The sequence below is a fragment of the Leptopilina boulardi genome, unplaced genomic scaffold (genome assembly GCF_019393585.1).
Source record: "Leptopilina boulardi isolate dan_hultmark-lab unplaced genomic scaffold, ZJU_Lbou_2.1 LbouV2_384, whole genome shotgun sequence".
In the NCBI taxonomy this organism is placed as follows: domain Eukaryota; kingdom Metazoa; phylum Arthropoda; class Insecta; order Hymenoptera; family Figitidae; genus Leptopilina; species Leptopilina boulardi.
In genome coordinates, this window is record NW_026137956.1 from 510,017 (window position 1) to 533,685 (window position 23,669).

General features: G+C 26.1%; 2 protein-coding genes and 1 long non-coding RNA gene across 6 annotated transcripts in view; 2 read left to right on the forward strand and 1 right to left on the reverse strand.

The window, feature by feature from the left end:
* The window catches only part of LOC127288332 (uncharacterized), a 113,011-nt gene that overhangs the window by 20,865 nt on the left and 68,477 nt on the right, over positions 1–23,669 (forward strand). The gene's annotated exons all lie outside the window — the stretch shown is intronic.
* LOC127288308 (apoptosis-resistant E3 ubiquitin protein ligase 1) overlaps positions 1–23,669 on the reverse strand; it is an 87,788-nt gene that overhangs the window by 17,810 nt on the left and 46,309 nt on the right. For both annotated transcript variants that reach the window (XM_051315698.1, XM_051315699.1), the window contains exons 3-4: positions 4,626–4,782; positions 4,277–4,482 (exon numbers count right to left, since the gene is read on the reverse strand). In XM_051315698.1, coding sequence (XP_051171655.1) covers positions 4,277–4,482; positions 4,626–4,782 — 363 coding nt within the window. The remainder of the gene's footprint in view (positions 1–4,276; positions 4,483–4,625; positions 4,783–23,669) is intronic.
* Positions 9,199–16,485, forward strand: LOC127288320 (leucine-rich repeat transmembrane neuronal protein 4-like). Its single transcript, XM_051315714.1, has 3 exons — positions 9,199–9,301; positions 12,548–13,029; positions 15,833–16,485. Exons 1-3 carry the CDS (start codon positions 9,214–9,216, stop codon positions 16,184–16,186), a joined length of 924 nt encoding a protein of 307 aa, XP_051171671.1. The 5' UTR covers positions 9,199–9,213; the 3' UTR covers positions 16,187–16,485.

Below are 23,669 nucleotides of genomic sequence, written 5' to 3' on the forward strand. Positions count from 1 at the left end.
CACTTCACAGAATTTTTATTTGCTATTTTTTTGTTTTATTATTATTTTATACTTCTGTCGATTGTTTGTTCAGCCATTTGCAATTACGGACAAATGAAAATTCTATCAATTAGAAATTCTGTTAAATAATTTTTCGGTTAAGTAAAAATTATGTAGTATGAAAAATCGGTTATATGAAAATTATAACAAATAATAATTCGAACAAATGAAAATTCACCTGAAGGAAAATTCTATACAATGAAATTCTACGCAAGAAAAATTCTTTAAAATGACTATTATGATGTTAAATGAAAATTCGAGCAAATAAAAATTGTTTTAAGTAAATTTTCGGTTATATAAAAATTCTGTAATATAGAAAATCGTTTTGATGAAAATTTTGCAAAATACTAATTCGAACAAATATAAATTCGGCTCCAAAATAATGATGACAAATAAAATTCTATAAAATAAAAATTCTAACTAATGATTTTTAGAACATAATCATGCGTCCCATAATAACAACTATAAATAATTCATAAAAGATACTATGGGATCATATATAATCAGGGTTGCCACGGACCTGGAAAACCTGAAATTGTCATGGAATTTTTTTTCAGTCATAGAAAATCTTGAAAACCTGGAATTGTCAGGGAATTTTATAAAATCTCGTTCTAAAAATTGTATTTCCAGTATGTGACTCGAAAAATCTCAAGTTTTCAAGTCGTCATTACAACTTTTCGGTTTTAAATTTAGTGCTTAGAGTTGAAATCAATATGGCGTTTCTAAATCTCAGTTTCTATTGGTCAAATATTTTCTTTTGCATAACACGGTGTAGCTGTCCTTATAAAATTACGTAAAATAAATATTTTGAATCGAGCATGAATATGAAATTAATAGGGTCATTTGGGGTAAATGGAAACAGATTTGCTAAGTTTTACCAATAATATAAGTTTTTTTTTAAATAGCAATACTTTCTTTTTTTTGTGTATTGAGTTATTATTTAACTTCCGTGGAACAATTTTATGGGGTAATAGAAAATATGGGTATCATTAATTCGCAATAATTAACTGTTTCTATTTACCCCTAAATTTTTCAACTTTGCTAAAATTTAGGGGTAAATATGAAACAGTCATTATTTCTTAGAAAATTTAAGAAAAAATTAATTTGAAGTATGCAAATGTTAAAAAATACAAAGACTTACGTAAAAAATGGTGTTAGTTATAAAATAATTCAAACTAATAAATAATAATGCATTACATAAGTTTAAAAATAAACCATCTTAAATACTATGTACTGTTGAGAATATAGATGAATACTATTTTCAATGCATTTTTATAATGCTGAAAATAGTGTTGTAGTTGATAGAAACAATTTTCTCTCTCTCTAATATTGTTGAAATTTCTGTTTCTATTTACCCCGAATTTCTAGTTTTTAGGGATAAATAGAAACAGTCTCCTATTTTTAATTGAATTTTGCAAAATGAAAAAATCAAAGTTGATTTTTGTTGTAGTATTAATAAGAGATAATTATAATTAATAATATGAATTTTTAGTTTATTTTTTTTCCAAATGCGAGTCAAAAAAGTGAAAGGGTGTCTACTTTGATTTTCAATTTTTTATGCAATAGGAAATATTTTTGTTTATATTGCTGCTGATTGACAAACGGAAAATGGGAGAATAGTTAGAACCTGTTGGGAATGATCTAAGGTTCAAGGTTTAAGGCCGTATTTATTTTTAAAATTTGTTATTTAACTGAAATAACTACTGTTTCGATTTACCCCAACTGACCTTAATAAATTATTTTATTAATAATTTAATTAAAGGATTTTGTATTTTTTGTCATAATTGGCTAAAAATTAATTTTTAAAAATTTATATTTGGGTCTGGAATTTTTTAAAAAATGGTCTGGAAAACCTGGAAAAGTCATGGAAGTATTCCCGTGGCAACCCTGATTATAATCAAACTGGAAAAAATAGTATTGAATCAAAAAAATCCATTTATACTTGTTCGTATTCTGTCGTGCTAAGAAAAAACTTACATAAACGCCATTTTTGACAAAATTGAGTTTTTGGTATCAATCGACGCGGGAAGAAAAGCTGCATCTAACTATGTTAACAAAAATTGAAATTATTAATTAATAACTAAATAAAACAATAATTTTAAGTAACAATTTTTCAAATTCATTACCTATTTCTGAAACGGAGAAAAATACCCTTATCAAATTTTTATAACAGTTAAATTAAATCAACATTAAAATATGTGCGAAACCCAAATTTTTTTGAAGTTTTCAGAAAAAGTTACAAACTCTTCGAAAAATTGTGAAATTTTTTTCCTGATAAAATTTGATGTATAATTAAAATTAAATATCAGAATTATTATTCGTTAAAGAAATTCAAAACTTATTTATATTAAAATAAAAAAATCATGTTTTAGTATAAATAATTTTGTTCTCAAAGCAAACAGTTTTTTTTTCAATTTTCTCAATTTCAACGCGACTGGATATATGTAAGTTTTTCCTTAGCACGGCAGTATTTGATTCAATATTTTCTTGATTTAAGAAAATTTAATCAGTTTGAAGTGTAAATTTTTATGAATTAAGAAAATTTGTGAATCAAATATGGACAAGTAAATGATTTTCTTGAATCAATGATACTATTTTTTCAGTGAAGTTTATTTTAAAAATATTCGCCAAACGTTACGAGATTTATAAATAATTATATTATACAATAAATATTACACAACAAAAATATAGTACAATATTTAATGACAAAAAATTACAAAAGAAAATTACATTAAATATTAACAAAAAAAATTTGTATTAGTATATTAGCTATATAAAAAATAGTAATAAAAAATAAATAATAAACAATACGATGGATAATTACGCATTAAAATGAAAGAAATATATATATATATATATATATATATATATATATATATATATATATATATATATATATATATATATATATATATATATAATGGTAACATCAATTTAAATGAAAAATATCATATAATGCTTTTAGCGAATACATAAAACAGAATGATATAATTGCTTTTCATCGGTTTTTGTAAACTGACGTTAAAATATTACACAATAAACCGAATGCGATTTTAAACGAATATTCGCAGAAATGGTTTATTTTAAAAATTGAGAAAAAATTGTATTAATAGCGAATAAATGTGGTTTCGGATTTTAAAAAGTCCAACGCTCGAATTTGTATAATAACTTTTTGCCCTTGGTGTTAAAATTTAAAAAATTTTCAATATCATTATCTAGAATTTACTTTCAGTCAAGTTTTTCATTTTTTCGAATTATTATTTAATAAAAATTACATTTAATCGAATTTCTATATTACAATATTTTCACACTTTTTATTTCTTTGATTTTAATAGAATTATTATTTGCTCAAATTTTTAAAAAACAAAATAGTCATTTAAAAAAATTTTTATTTTACAGTAAGAATATTAGAAGGAATTATTTTCTAGCCGAATTTTCATTTGCTCAAATTTACATTTGACTCAGCATTTCTTAAAATTTCTTCAATTCTTAAAATGTCGAATTTTTATTTTACAGAACTTTCATCTGTCCGAATAAATTTTTCTGTTAGAAAAACTTTTGCGCTAATTTTAAAATTAACTAATAATAATTTTGATAATTATTTATAATTGTTTAATTTTAAAATTAGCAACTAAATTTTTCTGCCAGATATTCGGACAAATTAAAGTTCTGTAAAATAAAAATTCGTCATTTTAAGAATTGTGTCAAATTTAAATTCGAACACATAAAAATTTTTTCTAGAAAAGTACTTTTTCTAATATTATTTTCGTAAATTAAAAATTCTTTTAAATGCGACTATTCAGTTTTTAATGAAAATTCGAAAATATAATAATTTTGTCAAATTCAAATTCGATGAAATAAAAAGTCTGGAAAATGAAAGTTTGTTTATGTAACAATTCTGTAAATATGTAGAAATTTAGTTCCGGGTAATGTTAAAAAAATATCGTTCCCAAAGTTTTTTTTATATAAAAATTCAAAATTGTTTTTTTGTTAATATATTTTGAGAATCGATGAAAAACTGAAACTATTTTTTTCTCTTGATGGAAATTCTTAGCTAATACTTTTAGGGTAAGATGTCATATAAATTAGATTTACTTTTAAAAAACCTCAAAAAGACCAGATTTTTAAAAATTCATATATAAATAAAAAAATGTTGTTACTTATAAAAAAATATGTATACCACTTATTGTCGCAAAGAACGAAGAAAAGAATATAAGAATAAAAAATATTTAAATACCCCAAGTATAGGCGTCCTGATGTTGACTATTTTTAACAACAGAACTCCAAAGATCAGCTTTAAGGGCTTCCAAATCTTCCTTAGAGGTGGGCAAAGTCTGTCGAGCTTGAATCCACTTAGGAAGATCTTTTCCCAAAGCCGAACGTGCTGCATTGTCTTCCACCCAGTAAACGTCTTCCAAAGATACAACTTCCATTTGCATGAGCCTTGTTGAGTTAAAAAAAAAAAATTATATATAGACTGTATATATGTATATATAAATATTGTTGACTTTGTCGAACCAAGAGAAAATATATTATTACTTGTGCATGATTGTATTGTGTGCGAATATAAAATTACATTAATGTACCTTTGATAATAATTGTGAAGGCCATGGTCTGCTAACCACTGACGCAAGACCAGTCTCTGCTGCAATAATCTAGCTGCTCGTTGCAGCCTCTCTTCATCTTGCGGTGGCAATTCAGGCAAGTTGTCAACTTCGCCACAACTTGCCAAACTTGAAATGCCTGAAATAAGGAAAAAAATTTCCATATTTCATTAAAAAAAGGAATATGTGAGATGGCAATAACTTATAGGCAATAAGGCCTAAATTTAATTTGTTAACATTTTTATTTCATAGAATTTCATTAGATAGAATTTTTTCCGACGAATTTTTCTTTGTTTGAATTATTATTTGACAAAATTTCCATTTAACCCAAAATTCATTTAACAGAATTTCTATTTTGATCGAATTTTTTTTTTTTGACAGAACTTTCATTTGTTCGAATAAACATTCGGCAGAAACATTTCGGCATAAATTTAATAATTAACCCAATCAACATTTTTTTTTTTTGAATTTTTGATTGGTTAATTTTTAATTTCGTGCACAAAATTTTCTGACGGAAATTAATTCGAAAAATGAAAGTTCTGTCAAATGAAAATTTGATTAAACAGAAATTCTGTTAAATGAATTTTCTGTTAAAGTAAAAAGTCTCTAATACGAAAAATCGGTTAAGGGAAGTTTACTGTTCTCGATAGTGAAAAATGCATAAACTTTGGTTACTTTGGGGATTTTTTTTCATACAAGAAAATAGTTCTGGAACTGGGTTTTTTTAGAATGCTTTTATTTGAAATTGGTTTGAAGGTCATAATCGGTCTGTCATCGCTTGACATATTATATATGAGTATATATAGATATACACATACTAAACATAAACGATATTGTAGTAAAATCAGATTATAATTTATTTTATATTTATAATAATGGACACATTTACACCCCCATCCACTGATTAAACCCCCCCCCCCCCCGAAAATATTTCTTAAATTTAAACATATTTACTTCACAAGACAGCAAATTTTAAGGAATTTTCTAAAATATTCATGAAATCTTTTTTAAATCTTTATGGAACTTTCTAGAAACTTTAGTAAAATTTCTAGAAACTTTATTTAAACTTTAAAAAACTTCATAGAACTTTCAAGAAGGTTTATAAAAACTTTACAGAAATAGCTGGACATTTATAGAATTTTACAGAAATTTATAGAACTTTCTAGAAATTAATAGAATTTTCTAGAAATTTATAGTATTTTCTAGAAATTCATAGAAATTTATAGACATTTATAGAATTTTCTAGAAATTAATAAAATTTTCTAAAAATTTATAGTATTTCCTAGAAATATATAGAACTGCTCTATAAATCTGAATTAGTAAAAATGTTTACTAATTTGAATTAGTGACTCACTTTTTGCTTCTAAATTAGTAAAATTTTATTAATTATTAGTAAATTTTACTAACAATTAATTAGTAAAATTTAACTAATTCAGAAGCAAAAAGTGAGACACTAATTCAAATTAGTAAACATTTTTACTAATTCAGATTTAGAGAGTGTCTAGAAATTAAAAAATTTTTTAGAAATTTATAGTATTTGCTATTTATAGAAATATCTAGAAATTTTATAGAACATTCTAGAAATTTATAGAATTTTCTAGAACTTCCTAGAAGTTTATAAAAAAAATTTAGAAAATTAAAAAATTTTATATAAAAATTTATAAATTTTTCTAGAAATTTTTTAGTACTTTCTAGAAATTTATAGAACTTTCTAGAAATTTAAAGAATTTTCTAGAAATTTTATAGAACTTTCTTGAAATCTATATAACTTTATAAAAATTTAAAGAACTTTCTAAAAATATTATAGAATTTTCTAGAAATCTATAGAACTTTCAAGAAATTTTATAGCAGTTTCTAGAAATTTTTTAGACTTGTTTTTAGAATGATTTTATTTAAAGTTCTATTTTTAAAATTATAAACTAAAAAATCGTACAAGTGCGAGTTAAACTCGCTTTGAAATCGAGGGTTCCGTACTCGAAGCGAACTTATTTGGTATAAAAACAAATGTTTAAAAAATATGTGTTGTATGACAAATAATATAAGTGATATGAAGAGGAACAATTTTCTTGAATTTTACAAATTTGTTCCTTTTTGTATCACTTATTTTATTTGACACACAACACATTTTTTTTAAACATTTGTTTTTATACCAAATAAGTTATATACACGTAAAAATACGTCAAATAGTATAAATTTGAATCACTTGATATAAACTTTTTACATTTTTTGCGGAAAAATACATTTTTTCCTAAAATTGTCATTTTTTCTTGACAAACTTGATAAAAATTGATCATCAGCTCCAATCGTGCTTACATTTTTTCCCTATAATTTAGCTAGGGAGATTAAACAATTTTTTTTCGAAATTTTTGATTTTTCCTTGACAACGCAACGCTATGTTAATTGATCCGAATCAAGTTCGCTATATTTTTCCTGTAATTTTCACGTAAAAATACGTAAGTGTGCCAAATTTGAGCTTTTTATGTTAAAAGATGTTGCCGCTAGGTCATGACAGTTCTAAGAATTTTTTGAAAATGATTTTTTTAGCTTCAAGAAATATTAATTTGTAAAAGCATTCAAAGTTGAAATTTCACAATGGATGGATTCTTTCAACTTTGAATGCTTTTACAAATTAATTTTTCTTGAACCTAAAAAAATCAATTTCAAAAATTTTTGGAATGATACAACTAATTTTGTCAAACATGAATTTTTTCAAGTTTTTTCTTTTATTGAACTTTTAAACAGTTCTACAATTTTTCTCTATTATTTATTACTTTTTAGGACGCCATAATAAAAGCATTCTATTTTTAAAAATATTTATTTTTTTACATTATATTTTTTTTATTTTATTTGTCTATAAATACATAAGAAAATTTCATATTTTTCATAAAATAATAATTCAAAATTTTTCACAAGACATTAGGTTTTTGAGATAATTGCAATTTTAATTTTTTGCCCAGATCAGCCAAGTTATCTGATTTAAAAAAAGTTTGAAAATTATTAAATTAGAATAAATTTGTGGGGCCTTATCGTTTTTCTTTATTTAAACAAAATGGCAGCTGTTTGAAGTGAAAAATTCTTTTTTTTTTTGTTTTTCTTTTCGCTTCAAACAGCTGCCATTTTGTTTGAAAAAAGGAAAACGATAAGGCCTCACAAATCTATTCTAATTTAATAATTTTCAAACTTTTTTTTGAATCAGATGACTTGGCTGATCTGGGCAAAAAATTAAAATTGCAATTATCTCAAAAACCTAATGTATAGTGAAAAAACGGACTGCTGATTTGAACTCAGCGTTAAAATTTACCTTAGAATCAGTTTTTCGTTACTCGGGTCCAAAACCTTGTGAACTAGTGATATTTTTCTAAAAGAAAATCCTATGTAATGAAATTCGTTTAAACTGTTTTTTTTAATCTTATTTTTTTCGTTAAAAAAATAGAATTAAAAAAAAAAATTTTAAGGGGTCCGCAACATAGAAATCACACTGTATAATTATCAAAAATTTCTCTAGATAAGATTTATAATTATTTATTCTGTAATTGCTTTTTTTATATTATTTTCATATTGAAGTTTACTCTATTCTTTTTCTTTTTATTATTATTTTAGTTTATTTTTAGTCTCGATAGATAACAAAAGCTTTATTTTTGTTCGATAAAAAAGTTTCGTTCTTTTTTTGGTACGTTATTGTTTTCTGAGTTTGTCAAAAAAAAAAAAAATTTAATTGAACCCATAATGTCGAATACGAGACAAAGAGAAATTAAAAAAATCCCCATTTTCATTAAAAAGTACAAACAGAATACCGTAAAGATTTCAGTTTCAATTGAATCCCTTGACAATTTATTTTAAAGCCTCATTTTATAGCTCCTATGTAGATACATAGAATTTTTGAAGTTAACATTTTTAAAATATTTTCTTTTTGATGATGCAAAAAATAATTGAAATATTTTTTTATACTCGGGAAAATAATTTGCCTATAGGAAATAATAATAATTGTACAATATAATTTTTCTATAAATAAGTATTTCGTATAACAAAGTCAATGCACGGAAAAGTGTATTTAGATTATAAGAAAAAATATAATTTTTTTTTAATGGTAATTAAATTAATTTTTAGTAATTACGAACCATATATTTTAAAAAATGTTCAGTAACTTAACTTACTGGAAAAACTTTTTCCAACATTTAATCAATAAAACAGTTTAGAGTAATGAAACTGAAAAAGCAATTTAATTTTTCTATACTATACTTGAAAGTTTTTTAAACGGACTTTTTTCCCTCCGCAACATGCATAAATTTGTATATAATTATTAGGGAAGCAATTAGCGTTGACTATGAATAATAACTGTTCTTTATGAATATAACTAATTTTCACAGAGTTCTGTATTTAATTTTTGAAATTAATATTAATTTCCGATAAAAATAATTAGGGATATAAAATAGCTTTCTGATAAAAGAAATTCAACACACAGGAAACTTCATGTTGATTAAAAGTTTATCGTTTTGAAACATCCGTTTATGTCATTTAAAATATATATGTAATATTCATATATATTCGTTTTAGTTTCAAATTGACCACAATGAAGACTGTATTACTATTAGTGTTATTTAATATTAGTGTTTTCATTCGTTTTACAAATGCCACTTGTGCGCTAACCGATGTTGACGGTAAGTAATTACTTTTTTCACAAAATTTTTATATAATTTTTTTTAATTTTCGATTTTTTATATATTCGACATAAATGTCAATACTCTCTAAATCTGAATTAGTAGTTTTCTACTAATGAAAGAGTGCGTATTCGTTTACCAATTGAATTAGTAACAGTTTTGACTAATTTTTAGTAAAAAACTACTAATTGCTAGTAGGAAACTACTAATTCATTAGTACGTCGTATTTTTTACTATTTCAAATTAGTAAGCCGATTTACTCCATGAATTAGTAGTTTTCTACTATCAATTAGTAGTTTTTTTACTAAAAATTAGTCAAAATTGTTACTAATTCAATTGGTAAACGAATACGCACACTTTCATTAGTAGAAAACTACTAATTCAGATTTAGAGAGTAGAAAATTATCTGAATTAGTTAAAAATAACTAATATTTAGTAGAAAAGAATGCATAAATTTTTAATTACTAGTACAAATATAAAGTAACCTAAAAATGAATTTAACTCTATAATTAGTTAGTTTTTCCTGATGAATGATAACATTGTGACGCATGAAAAAGTTCTAAAAATCAATTGTTAAAATTTTCATTTAACCCTTAACTGGCACTATGGGTTCAGTAGACCCGAGCATTTTTTCGAGCTCAAATTAATTGAATGTTTTGAATATTTTTTGTATTTTAATATATTAGTTTGACATATTAATAATTTTTGTAAGTTTTTTGATACAACTAATTTGATAAAAAAGAATAAATTAGCTTCAAACATTAATAATTATAAATTTTTAATTTTAACCTAAAAAGTCACATTTTATTCTGCAACATAAATATTATCTTTTTTTCAAGTCCCTCTGTTGTGGTAATTTTTTCCTTAAAGAATAATATTTATTTATCATTTTTCGTTTTTATTTTTCACAATTTTCTTTTTAACTAACTTAAAATAAATTAATCCCTGTAATATTAATTAAATTTTAAAAAACACATCATAAGCTACCTTAGACTAAATTTTTGTGCAAAAATATTCAATACCGACTGTACAAAACACATTTGTCGGGTCCAGCAGACCCGTTGTGCCATTTATGTTCGAAAGCGGAATTGTGCCAGTTAAGGGTTAATAGAATTTCATTAGATATAATTTTCATTGAGCCGAATTTTATTTCTTCGAATTATTATTTGTGCGATTCCAGGTGAGATTTTGACTTTTTCGGAGTAGGTTAACCGATTGCAATGAAACTTTGGAATTTTGTTATATATAGTAAGACTAATCTTTAACGTAAATTTCAGCTTAAAATATTTGTTAGTTTACGAGATTTGCAATAATAACAAAAAATTTTAAACTGATGTATTTTACGTTCTAATAATCGGATTGAGATCTACTTTTTTTTTAAAATGTCAAGGAAAATGAGAGGAATAAATCTCTTTCAGAACAATTTTTTATAATTTTACAACTAAAAAAATTATTAAATAATAATTGAATAAATTTCACGCGACAATCTAAAATTCTATCACTTAAACGCTAAAATGATCTTACCAGTGTTTTCTTTAATAATCCAAAGGAATCCAATTGTAAATGCAAGTTTAACTTGGTTAATTTTAATAATTTACGAGTATAAACAATTGCGATTTCTGCTAGTTGACGTGCAGACGACATTGCGCACGCAGCATTCTCACGTAGCCAATTTAGTCCACGAATCACGTCAGCTGGTTACAAGAGAATGCTGCGTGCGCAATGTCGTTTGCACGTCAACTAGCAGAAATCGCAATTGTTTATACTCGTAAATTATTAAAATTAAATAAGTTAAACTTGCATTTACAATTGGATTCCTTTGGAACATTAAAGAAAACACAGGTAAGATCATTTTAGCGTTTGAGTGATTGAATTTTAGATTGTCGCATGAAATTTATTCAATTATTATTTAATAACTTTTTTAGTTGTGAAATTGTAAAAAATTGTTCTGAAAGAGATTTATTCCTCTTATTTTCCTTGACATTTTAAGCTGAAATTTACGTTAATGATTAGTCTTACTATATATAACAAAATTCCAAAGTTTCATTGCAATCGGTTAACCTACTCCGAAAAAGTCAAAATCTCACCTGGAATCGCACATTTTGCAGAATTTTCATTAAACTGATTTTCCGTATTATGGAATTTTTATTTGTTCGACTTTTCATTGATCAGAATTTGTATTTGCTCGAATTTTAATTTAACATAATAGCCATTTTAAGGAATTTTTATTATAGGTAGAATTTCATTAAATAGAATTTTCTTTCAGATGAATTTCATTTGTTCGAATTATTATTTTATATAATTTCCATATCACCGATTCTTCATACTACAGAATTTTTACTTAATCGAAAAATCAGTTGCCTGAGCTGGGTCCCTCGGACCCAGAAAACTTTTCTTTTCATATACTTCAACATATTCGCTTGGAAATCATTACTTGAGGGTTTTAGGGGTCGCTGATTACGAATCCGATGTCCGTTTTTTTAAATTCAAAATGGCCGATCCAATATGGCGAATATATTTTTTTAAATTTGACTGTTTTGCTTGAAACTCGTTATTCAGGGGTTTTCAAGGTCGCTGATTACGAATCTGATATTAGTAAATTGCATTGATTTTTAATTTTCTTGCCCGCCATATTGGAGCCGATATTTAAAATTTTGAAAAACTTATATCAGATTCGAAATCAGTGACCCCGAAAACCCCCGAGTAACAATTTTCAAGCAAATATGTTAAATTTTTTAAATTTTGTCCGCCATATTGGATTCGCCATTTGGAATTTTGAAAAACTAACGTCTGATTTGTTATCAGCGACCACAAAAACCTAAGATTACCCAGTAATACTTAAATTAAATTAATTACTTTTTTTGTACTATACACTTAAATGCGCCCTGTCGAAAAAGGTGTCACAACGCGACTTTTTGTGGGCTATTTATGTACCCTAGAGGGTCAATTATATTTGCAAAATATTAAAATTATAATTAAGAATTAAAATATTGAATAAAAGTATATACCTATAAATTCTGTAGTTTGAAAAATCGATTATATGGAAATTCTATCAAATAATTCAAACAAATGAAAATTCATCTAAAAGAAAATTCTATGCAATGAAATTCTATTAAATGAACATTGTAAGAATTGATTTATAGAATTTTTTATGTGCCCTATTATATTGATTATATATTAATTTTATTAAATGTTTTAAATATATATATATAATTTAATATATAATTCTTTTGTTTTTAATTATAGATTTTAAGAATTTAAAATGTGATCACTCGAGTTTCGATGAAATTCGTGACCAAATAGGTAAATTGGTTTCGAATATATTTATCACACTCTCAAAAATTCCACACATCAAGGACTATACATTTTTAAATTTTGGATCAATTGTACATTCTTTATCTCTTCAAAATTGTGAAATAATCGATATTGACAAACGTGCATTTATGGGCTTAAATAAGTTACAAAAATTAAGCTTAAATAATAATAATATTAGTAAAGTTCATTCAGAATGGTTCAATGATACGCCCAATTTAAAGGAACTTGATTTATCTTTTAATAAAATCAAAAAAATTGACACTTCAGTCTTTCAAAATTTATTGAATCTTCGCAATCTTAATTTGAATAATAATCAAATTTCTTGTTTGAGACCTGATGAAATGGAACCAATGAAGAGTCTTGATAAGATACGTTTCGATGGAAATTCATTACAATTTATATGTCGAGGAAAGGTAATAATAATTTTATTATTATTATTATTATTATTATTAGTTTTGAAATCCACCAATTAAAAATTATCAAGAAAATTAGGTTGGCTTATTTTGAATTAAATTTCAAAAGATCGAATTTCATAAAGTCGATTAACACAAGCCTGCAAAAAAAAAAAAAAAAATTTCCGTTGTCAGAGATCGAAAAGTCATTTCCCGCAGTTTTTGGTGCGCTGAATTCGAATCTGTCAATAAAAACCTTTTATCATGTCAGGATTTTGATAAAAGTGGAGATTAACGTCCCAAAAATCATGTTTTTGGAATTTTTTGAACATTTCTACCTGGTAAATCCGACGTGCTAGAGACTTGTCATAGGAGTCAAATTAAAGCTTGAACTCTGTACTTTACGATGATATAGCGATATTGACAACAACAAAATAAATTAGCTGTCAAAAATGGTTTTTTTAAGTTGTCAAGCATAAAAATTGACTCACACTGTTCGTAAATACAACTATTTTAAAAAATACTTAGATTCATTTGAAATTTATGGCTGTGGGATTTTCGGGGTCGCTAATTACGAATATAATGTCAGATTTTCAAAATTCAAAATGGCGGATCCAATATGGCGGACAACTTTTTAAAAAATCGATTTAATCCGACATATTAGATCCGCCATTTTGAATTTTGAAAATCTGACATATTCGTAATTAGCAACCCCGAAAATCCCAGTGCCACAAATTTCAAGTGAATCTAAGTATTTTTTAAAATAGTTGTATTTACGAACAGTGTGAGTCAATTTTTATGCTTGACAATTTAAAAAAATCATATATATAATATCTACTATATCTACTTTTATCAAAATCCTGACATGATGAGAGGTTTGTCACGTGCGCCAGAAGGTGGTTTAAATAAAAATGAATTGGCACTTAAAAATTCTTTTTGATTATGATTCTTAGATGAATAAAAAACATTTCTCAATAGTTTTTAAAATCAGTTTATGTACCCGATTTAAATAAAATTGAGTTTTTATATAAAAACAGTGTTTTATTGGGAATCAGAATTTATTTAATCTAATAAATACTGTAATAAATGATAAAATAATTACTTATTTTCAATTTTACATATAAATAATTATATTGCTGTGTAGTGTTTGTGTCCGATTTTAAAAAATTAAATTATAATGTTAAAAGAACGATTTTAAGAGTGACAAAATTTATTTAAGAGAGTCGAATGATCTCTGAAATTTTTTGGCAAGAAGAGACCTTTAATTAGCGCTCTATAAAAACGGCACTAAACGTGAAAATGATAAACATTGATTTTAAAATACTTTCTTCTCGAAAGACGGACACTTTTTACAAAAGCAGCTAGAGATCCTTATCTTATATAAATTTCCTAAATCCGAAAGATTATACGAATCCATACAAAAACACGATTGCAAAACGAAAAGTAATATAATGAGGAATTCATTACCTCCTGCCGCCGTCAGATGGCAGCAGCATGCAGGGCGCACAAAGTCGCAGCTGTTATTAGATTACTTTTCTACTTTTTGTTTTGCAACCATGTTTTTCTATGGATTCGTACAGTCTTTTGGATTTAGGAAATTTATAAGATGAGGATTTTGGCTGATTTTGTTAAAAGTGTTCGTCTTTCGAGAAAAAAGTATTTTAAAACCAATACTATTTCACGTTCAGAGCGATAATTAAAGCTCTCTTCTTGCCAAAGAATTTCAGATACCGTTCGACACTCTTAATGCATAAATATAAAAACGAAACAAGAAAATAACTTCATTGTTAATAAATTTATATGAACCCAAATCTAAAACATCTATTATCTATACGCATATAAGTATACATTAAATAAATTCTGGTTCCTCCTAAAATACTATTTTTAAATATTTAAAACTAAATTTGTTTTAAGTTGGGCACGTAAGCTGATTTTAAAACCTATTGAGAAAAGTTTTTTATTCATCTTAGAACCATAATCAAAAGGAATTTTTAAGTGCCAATTCATTTTTATTTAAACCTCCTTCTGGCGCACCGTGTTTATGTACAGATTCGAATTCAGCGCACCAAAAACTACGGGAAATGACTTTTCGATCTCTGACAACAGAAATTTTTTTCTTTATGCAGGCTTGTGTAACTATTTCAACGAATTGTTAAATGTTTGAATAACCAAAAAATAGAATAGTAAATTACAAAAAGACCATTTTACAAGTTTTTAAAATTTTTTAATTGTTTTCAAAAAAATATATTGTTTCAAAAAAATTGAAATATTTTTGAATCCATATGATTGATTGTTCAGAATCATGAAAAAAGTGTAAACAAAAATTGTCTGTGGAAAAAATAATTAAAATTGTAACAGAAGTTGAAATTTTAATTTTTTAAGAATTTCGTGCCCTATTTAAAAGATTATTAACTGAGTTATAATTTTAAAATTTTTCTTATAACATATATTTTTAAATAATAAACTTTTGAACTTTGGCTTTTCGAAAAAATAAAAATTCAAACTTTAGTAAAGTCGATCAAATAAACTTTCGAACTTTTAACATTTCGATCTGTCGATGATTCGAAAATTCGATTAAATAAAACTTTGATCTTTTGATAATTTGAATTTCTAAAAGTTGGATCTTTTGTCAATTTCACCAAAATAAGTCGACTCAGAAGTAAATTAAAAAACTGAAATGTTTTATTGTGAGAATATTTAAAAGAAATTTAATTATTCTTTTTAGTTTTTTATGATCTACGATTCAAGTTTGATAAGAATTTTTTTTTGTAACATATATTTTACTATAATTTTAGTTTTTAATTTTTGAAATTAATTTACACAGTTGACCCGCTGGTTAAAGGACAAAGGCAATCGATATACAAGTGAAGGAGATGGATTCAAATATCGAGAGGACTATCTTGATAGTTTAATTTGGAAATGTGCTATTGATCGTGAAATAGAAAATTCGGAACTTCTTATGAAGGAATGTGTCTTTTTAAATTTATACAATCAATTGCAAACGGCCTTGGTGACATCGTGTTCCTTTCCATCAACAGCATCCGAGTGTGTTAATGAGAGAAGTTCTCTTGTTCGTTGTATACAGCAAAGTGGAAATGGGAACATCAATAATGGAGAGGCTGTACGTAAATTGCTTCTAGCATTGAGGAGTGGCATTAAAACACCACGTTATATCTAATAAAAAATAAAGAGAGAGAAAGAGGAAAAAAAAGATAAATATACGAATAAAATGAAGTAGATATTAAAGCACCCAAGAGATACGAAAGGACTCTCATTATGGAGCTGTTTTATAGGATTAAAAGAAATGTGGAGCGAGCCATTACAGAGGATGCAGTCAGTCTCTCTCTCTCTCTTTCTCTTATATATAGGAAAAGAGAAAAAGTAGTTTAAACAGTTTTTTTCTTCTTTCACTAAATTTTCTCTCTGGCACTATGTAAATGTAATATATTTTGCTAATAAAATTCACGTTTATATTAATATTTATATTTTTACATTATTTGCGTTAAAAATTGGGACGCATGAAGATTGCCCACAAGTAAATTGTGATTTTGAAATAATGTAAACTTAATTTATTAGAATATTATAAAGAAAACATTAAGTTGAAACTGAGATTTCATATCGAAGAATTTTTATTTGAATGAATTCTTGAAAATATAGTATTTCTAATATATAAAATATATCTAACATTAAATGAATTCTTATTTAATAGAATTTCTATTTATCCGAATTTTTATATAATAAATTATGTATATCGAATTTTCCTTTCAACACAATTTCCATTTAACAGAATTTAAATGTTCCAAAAAATCTATTACATTAAACTTCATTTTTATGGAAATTTTGTAAAATTTAAATTCTGTTAAATGGAAATAATGTTGAAACGAAAATTCGATGAACTACACAATTTATTATATAAAAATTCGGATAAATAGAAATTGTATTAAATAAGAATTCTTCGATATGGAAATTTAGTTGCAACGTAAAGTTTTCTTTATAATATTTTAATAAATTGAGCTTATATTATTTCACTGAAAAAAATGTTGCCGAGAAATTCAACTACCATTGGATAGTTGACTAGAAAGTAGTTAAAATAACTACTTTTTTACACCCAGAGAAAAAATTTATTAGTTTTGAATAAAAACGTATATTTAAATCATTTTTATTTATTTCAAATAAATATTTTATTTAAATTAAATAAATAAATGTTTGTTTGAAATTGTCGTATATGTTTCTTACAAATAAACAATTTTATTAGTACTTTTTAAAAAGGTACATTTGTGGCAAATAAATAATATATTTAATTGAAATAAAAGTTTATTCGAGTTCAACGCAAGCATGCGCAGAATACTGTATACGATATAACTTTAAAGATGTCGGACGTAGTGAAAACGAGGTGACAGATTAACGCGACCAAGCAGTTGTTTGTACAAGGATTGATTATTATTTGATAAAACAAATACTAATTTTAGGATAATTAAAGAAATGTTTTTATTCGCAAGTGCTTATTAATTAAATCACACTTTCCTTTTATTTTGAGTGCCTTTCTCCCTGTTGTGTCTCAAATGTGAAGCAGAATTCAAATCAACTTATCATTGACACAGAGAAATGGAAATTGTTATGTTTCAACAATATCCACGGAACATACAAAAAAATAACCACGAAATGTAAAAATTTAAGATTTTCAATTTGAATCATAAATTTTAATTATATCAATTCCAGAATATTTGGCTGAATACCAGGCAATTTTGCAATTTGTCCTAAATATAAAATATATTTGTAGCAAATAAAAATTTATTTGTCTCAAATTTAAATATAAAAATTTATTTGAGACAAAGAAAACTTTAGTAGGCTCTGAGACAAATATCCATTTTTATTTAAGTCAAATACATTTTATTTAATTCAAATAAAACATTTCTCTGGGTGTAGTTAATCTAATCATGTTCATGTAGTTAATGTAACTATTTTTAAGAAGTTAATAAGTAATAGTTGATTTTACGAAAATATGTAGTTAAAGTACAACTACAGGTCGTTAGTAAAATTAACTTTCTTAAGGTAGTTAACCATCTTTGGGTATTTAAGTGAAAAGAAGTTAAAACAATTACTTTCTTAGTTAGTTTAACAATGTTTGTGTAGTTAATTTCACTATTTCTTATGTAGTTAAAAATTAGTAGTACAATTAACTTCAAAATGTAGTTAGAATTTAAAACTAACTATAAGAAATCTTATTATATCAACTACATTCTTAGTTATTTTAACTACTTTTTAGTAGTTAATACAACTTTTAAAATTGAGTTGAGGACCTATTGTACTATACAGGGTAGTTAAAAAGTAGTCAAATCTACTACTTATTTTTTTGAGTGTACATAATCGTTAGGGCATAAAATAAGCGTCAGTATAGGAGAGAGGATGAAAAAGTCAATTCTACTGATAATAAACAATTATAAATAAAAAATAATTTTATTTTCCTATTTTAAGTAGTAAAATCTACTACTTAAAGTAGTAGTTTTAATTGCAAAAGATTTATTAATTCTACAAAAAAATGTTCTTAAAGCCTATTGAACCACTTTCAGTAGTAAAGTTTACTACTTAAAGTAGTATTTTCAATTGCAAATTATTTATTAAATGTACCAAAAAAAAGGTTCTTAAAGCCTATTGAACCACTTTAAGTAGTAAAATCTACTACTTACATCTTGAGTTGTTTTAACATTTTTAAATTGAGTTAATACAATCACAAAATGTCATTCTACCAATTACATTTTTAATTGGTTTAACTATTTATATATAGTTAATAGAACCGTTTAAATTCAGTTGAGGACCTATTGTACTACTCAGAGTAGTTAAAATGTAGTAAAACCTACTAGTTTTTTTTCAGTGTTCAAAACCGACATTGACAAAAATTATAACAACTTATTTGTGGCATAAGGTTTTAAATTTGCGTTTATTTAAACGAATTTTCCATGTCGAATGGGATTAATACCGAATGTTTTGATGATTAATTAGCCTGATGAGTTTGTCAAACTCGAGTCAATAAAACGTCACTATTTTGATTTTTATTTCACTGACAGAGATCACAATTATTTCTACCCTTTTTAGGATTACGTACACCTTCGGTGTATTGACGGAACCCTTATGAAAAGATTTTTGCATTCGTCCCAGCTACGTGTCCCCCCTTGCGGCTACAGTATTTGATATAGAGAGCTGAAATTTGGTACACATATGTATTTTCACTCGTGGATTATAGGAAAAATATAGCAACCTTGATTAGAACTGACAAGGAAAGAAACCTTGTTTTTCAAAAAAATTGCAAAAAATGATCCTGACCCTCCCCTTAAATTCTAAATTTGTGTATCTGAAGAGCTGCAATTTAGTACACATACTCTCTAAATTTGAATCAGCAGAATCTCACTGATTCTCAGCTTTAAGTATACCACTGATTCTAATCAGCTTATATGCACTGATGAATTAGTGGAATATCACTGATTTTTCAGCGTATATCCGCTGATTGGTACCAGTGGTATACTTATCGCTGATTCAAATTTAGAGAGTACGTAAAACATGACCCTGTCCCCCTTTAATTCAGTAGATATTTAGCCATTATTGGATAACGTCTATGTGACCATAGAAGACAATATTTCGGGCTGAAATTGTAACACAATTTTCACATTGAGTGAAAGTGTCAAAAATAAAAGTTATGTAAAGCAGATATTTGAATGTGTTTGTTTATAATTTTAAGAATATATTTATAATTAAAGAAGAATTTATTATTGTCGGTGTACGGAAACCTCGAATTAGTGCGAGTGCAACTCGCACTTGTCCGATTTTTTTTTTTGTTTTTGGGGTCGATGATTACGGATATGATGTCAGTTTTTTAAAATTCAACATGGCGGATACAATATGGCGGAATTTTTTGTTAAAGTTCATCAAATTTGCTTAAAATTCGCGACTCGAGGAGTTTTCTTGTTGCTGACTATGAATCTAATATTAAATTCGTAATCAATGACCCGAAAAATTACCGACTAACAATTTTTAAGCGGATTTGGACAATTTAAAAAAAAAATTTGCTATATTGAAGGCGCCATTTTGAATTTTGAAAATCTGATATCTAATTTGTAATCGGCTACCCTAAAAATCTTCCAAGTAACGAGTTTTAAGGAAATTTAATTTGTTTTTAAAAAAATTTTTGAAATAATGGATCCGTTATTTTAAATTTTTTAACTGAAACTTCCGTTTCGTAACCAACTATATTTTACAAAATAAATTAAAATTAAAATAGAGACAGCAGCCCGATGAGAAATTGTAATATGTGGGTCTGATAAGGTACTGATCAAAAAATCTTCTTTTATCCTTTAAATTTTCAAGATTTGAACCTTGGCTACTATGTCCAAAGAAAAAAATCTTTTTTTTTTGCAAATACTGTCTTTTTATAGTCAAAATTAAAAAAATTTAAACCTTTGCGGTAAACTGGTTTAAATCTTAATAATCTTGACTGTAAAAGGTCATTATTTACAGAAAAAAAAGGATTTTATTCTTTGGCCGTAGTTCGCAAGCTTTCCTCTAAGGTTCAAATCTTAAAAAATTTAACGTTAAAAAAATTTAAAAATAATAGAAACTTAGTACTGTTTACATTTTTTTAAACAGGGAAAATTTTTGAGACCCTGAGCAAGGCTCCATTTCAAATATAGGACATAGTGGCGAAATTACTGCACTTAAAACTATATCTGGTACAATAATTCCATCAGTTATCCCCAACAATATTTTTCCCAAAGGAAATCTAGAAAGACTTTAACTTTGTACGGGAAGTAAAATTACATTTAATTACGTTTCATACTTAAGTAAATACTCGGTTAATTTGTAACAAATCCGTTAGATAGAATACATTTTATACTCGAAATGAGAAGACTATTACAATTTTAGGGAAATTGCATACGTTCACGCATTTGTATGCTCAATTTCAAGTTGAATATATTGTTCAGATATATATATATATATATATATATATATATAGAGAGAGAGAAATGTAAACGATGAATTTCTGTTCTAATTTCATTTATGGAACCTGTTGGACCGAATCAGTTTTGTCGTTTTGCATTGCAGGTACTTTATTAGTTCTAGTGCTTAACGTCACTTTATCCACATTTATATTTGCATATGTACATACACATATATATATATATAAAGCTTATAAACGTTGCTTTAGAATAAATTTAATTGAAAAGTTCTTCAAGTTTATAATGATATGTCAAAGAAAGCAAAAAAAGAAGATAAAAAGCTTTTCTCATGCACTTTTAAATATCCAAGAAAGAATTAGTCAAATATATTATACTGTGCTTGAGTCTGGGAATTTTTTTTTTTTTTTTTTTTTTAACAAACTGGGTACTTATCAGATTAACCTGATTCGAGTACGCTGAATTTAACAAGCGTTTGCCGTTTTTTAAAGTTAGGTCAAATTTTTTAAAATATACGTGACTTTATATTTGTGACGCGTCGCAAAGAAAGGGACCTTAGAAGCAAAAAATTATAGGATATATATTGAAATTTTGAAATGGAAATACACAAAAAGGATTAATTCTTAAAGCAAACCAATGATGTTTAAGTCTTTATTATATTTCAAATAATAAATAAAAACTGATTTTGATGTTAAATAAAGGAAAAGAAACTTTTAATCAAGGTAAAACTGTCGTAAACATAACCTACAATTCCTTTGCTTCTAAGGTCCCTTTCTTCGCGACTGTCATTGTTAATGCAATAACAATTAAAGATTGAAATTTTCTGGAGAACTCAAAAATAGTGTTGGAAATTGTTGTTTACCTAAAAAAATATATTTTTATAACTAGTTGATTAATAAAAACTACACGGAGAGACCGCCGGTTGGAAAAATTACTAAAAAGATTTACAAGTAGCGGAAATAAGGTTACTTTGTCATACAGCATACTTAATAAAACTGTAGACTATAGTAATTTCTATTCCAATTTGTGTACAATTTTACTATAGTCTACAGGTTTTATTAAGTATGCTGCTAGTAGAATTTTCGATTTCCTACAGCAATATTTGACAATGTAACCTTATTTCCGCTACTTGTAAATTTTTTTAGTAATTTTTCCAACTGGCGGTCTCTCCGTGTCCAAAGATTAATTAAAAACAGTGGATATAAAATAAATAAAAACTACAAGAAATATTTTTCAGGCAAAAAGTTTTCATTGAATCAAAGAAATTTGTGCATTGTTATAGGGTCAAAGAAAAATTTCTTTGCTCAAGGCTTGGCTTTGGTTCAAGACTTGAGTTTGGTTCAATCCTTGGCTTCGACTCAAGGCTTGGCTTAGCTCAAGGCTTGAGTTTGGCTCAATCCTTGGCATGGCTTCGACCCAAGGCTTGACTTTAGCTCAAGACTTGGCTTTGGCTCTAGGCTCGCGTTTGGCTCAAAGGTCGTGTTTGGCCAAGCCTTCAGTCAAACTCAAGCCTTGAGCCAAACTTTGAGTCGAAACCAAACCTTGAGCCTAACTCAAGCCTTGAGCCAGAGGAACTTGGTTTTTTGCCTAGTTTTTATGTATTTAACGTAGTACAGCTCAGAAGGGCTTCGTTTTTGGAGGTTTTGCTATTAACATTTTTTGTTCAGGAGGTGATGAGCTACAAAACTACAAAGTTGAAAAAAATTTGACCGGAAGATTTTTTCCCCTATAGCTTATGCGGGGTCCTTTCTTTAAATGAAAAATATGTTTTCTTCGCAAAGAAAACAATCAATACCTTCTTTCTTTGATTGAAAGAAATTTTTAATTAAGTTCAAAATATTATTCAAAGAAAAAAATTTCTATAATTCAAAATACTTGAAAATTTTTTTCTCGTAAAAGCAAAGAAAACTTTTTTAATTCAAACAAATTTCATCTTTAATTCAAAAAGTGAGTTTAAAGAAATCTTTTTTCTGGGTGTATATGTATATTTGTGTACCAAGCGTGGCAGCGCGGAACAATAATCCCTATATTTTGTTATTAAAATACGGGCTCTAAATTTTATTTTTTATAATAATTTCAAATTATATTTAGAATAAGCTTCTGTAAAGAAAATTTAATTATTTGTCTGAGAACATACTCAAATTTCAAAATTGTTTATAAATTTTTTTTTATTTATACGAGTTGTTTCTATTATTATTTGCTATTAAAATAAAAAGTTTAAATAACAATGGAATTCCCTTGGTAATTCGTTGATACACTTTAGAAAGCTTTACTTACTTACAAAAAAAAATTAAACTAAAGAACCTGCTATTTTTTATTTCTGTTTTAATTTGACCACATGAAATATTTACATAAAAAAGAAGTATATCTACATATAAAATCGAAAATAAATTGGTTTTATCAAAAATAAAACTAATAATTAAAATTAAATTTACTAAATTTTGAAAGATCTAAGGTAAAATGTATAGTGACCGATACCAGCTATTAAAAACAATAATAACCCCACTTGGAAAGATTCCCCGGAAAGTGCCCCCTGGAGGTTCTATCAGAATTCCGCCGGAACTTCCAACATAATTCCGTCGGAATTCCATCGTAGTTACAAAGAATTTCCGATTGGATTCCGACGGAATTCCAACGGAATTAGGAATCTAAAAATTTTGAAAAAAAAATTAATCGGAATTCCGTCAGAATTCCGTCGGAATCCCATTGGAAATT

Bases quoted from the DNA above. Each gene is read 5' to 3' on its own strand.
- LOC127288320 (XM_051315714.1), top strand. From the start codon at position 9,214: ATGAAGACTGTATTACTATTAGTGTTATTTAATATTAGTGTTTTCATT. The intron at 9,302-12,547 runs GTAAGTAATTAC...TTTTAATTATAG, and splicing joins TGCGCTAACCGATGTTGACG to ATTTTAAGAATTTAAAATGT. The intron at 13,030-15,832 runs GTAATAATAATT...TAATTTACACAG, and splicing joins AATTTATATGTCGAGGAAAG to TTGACCCGCTGGTTAAAGGA.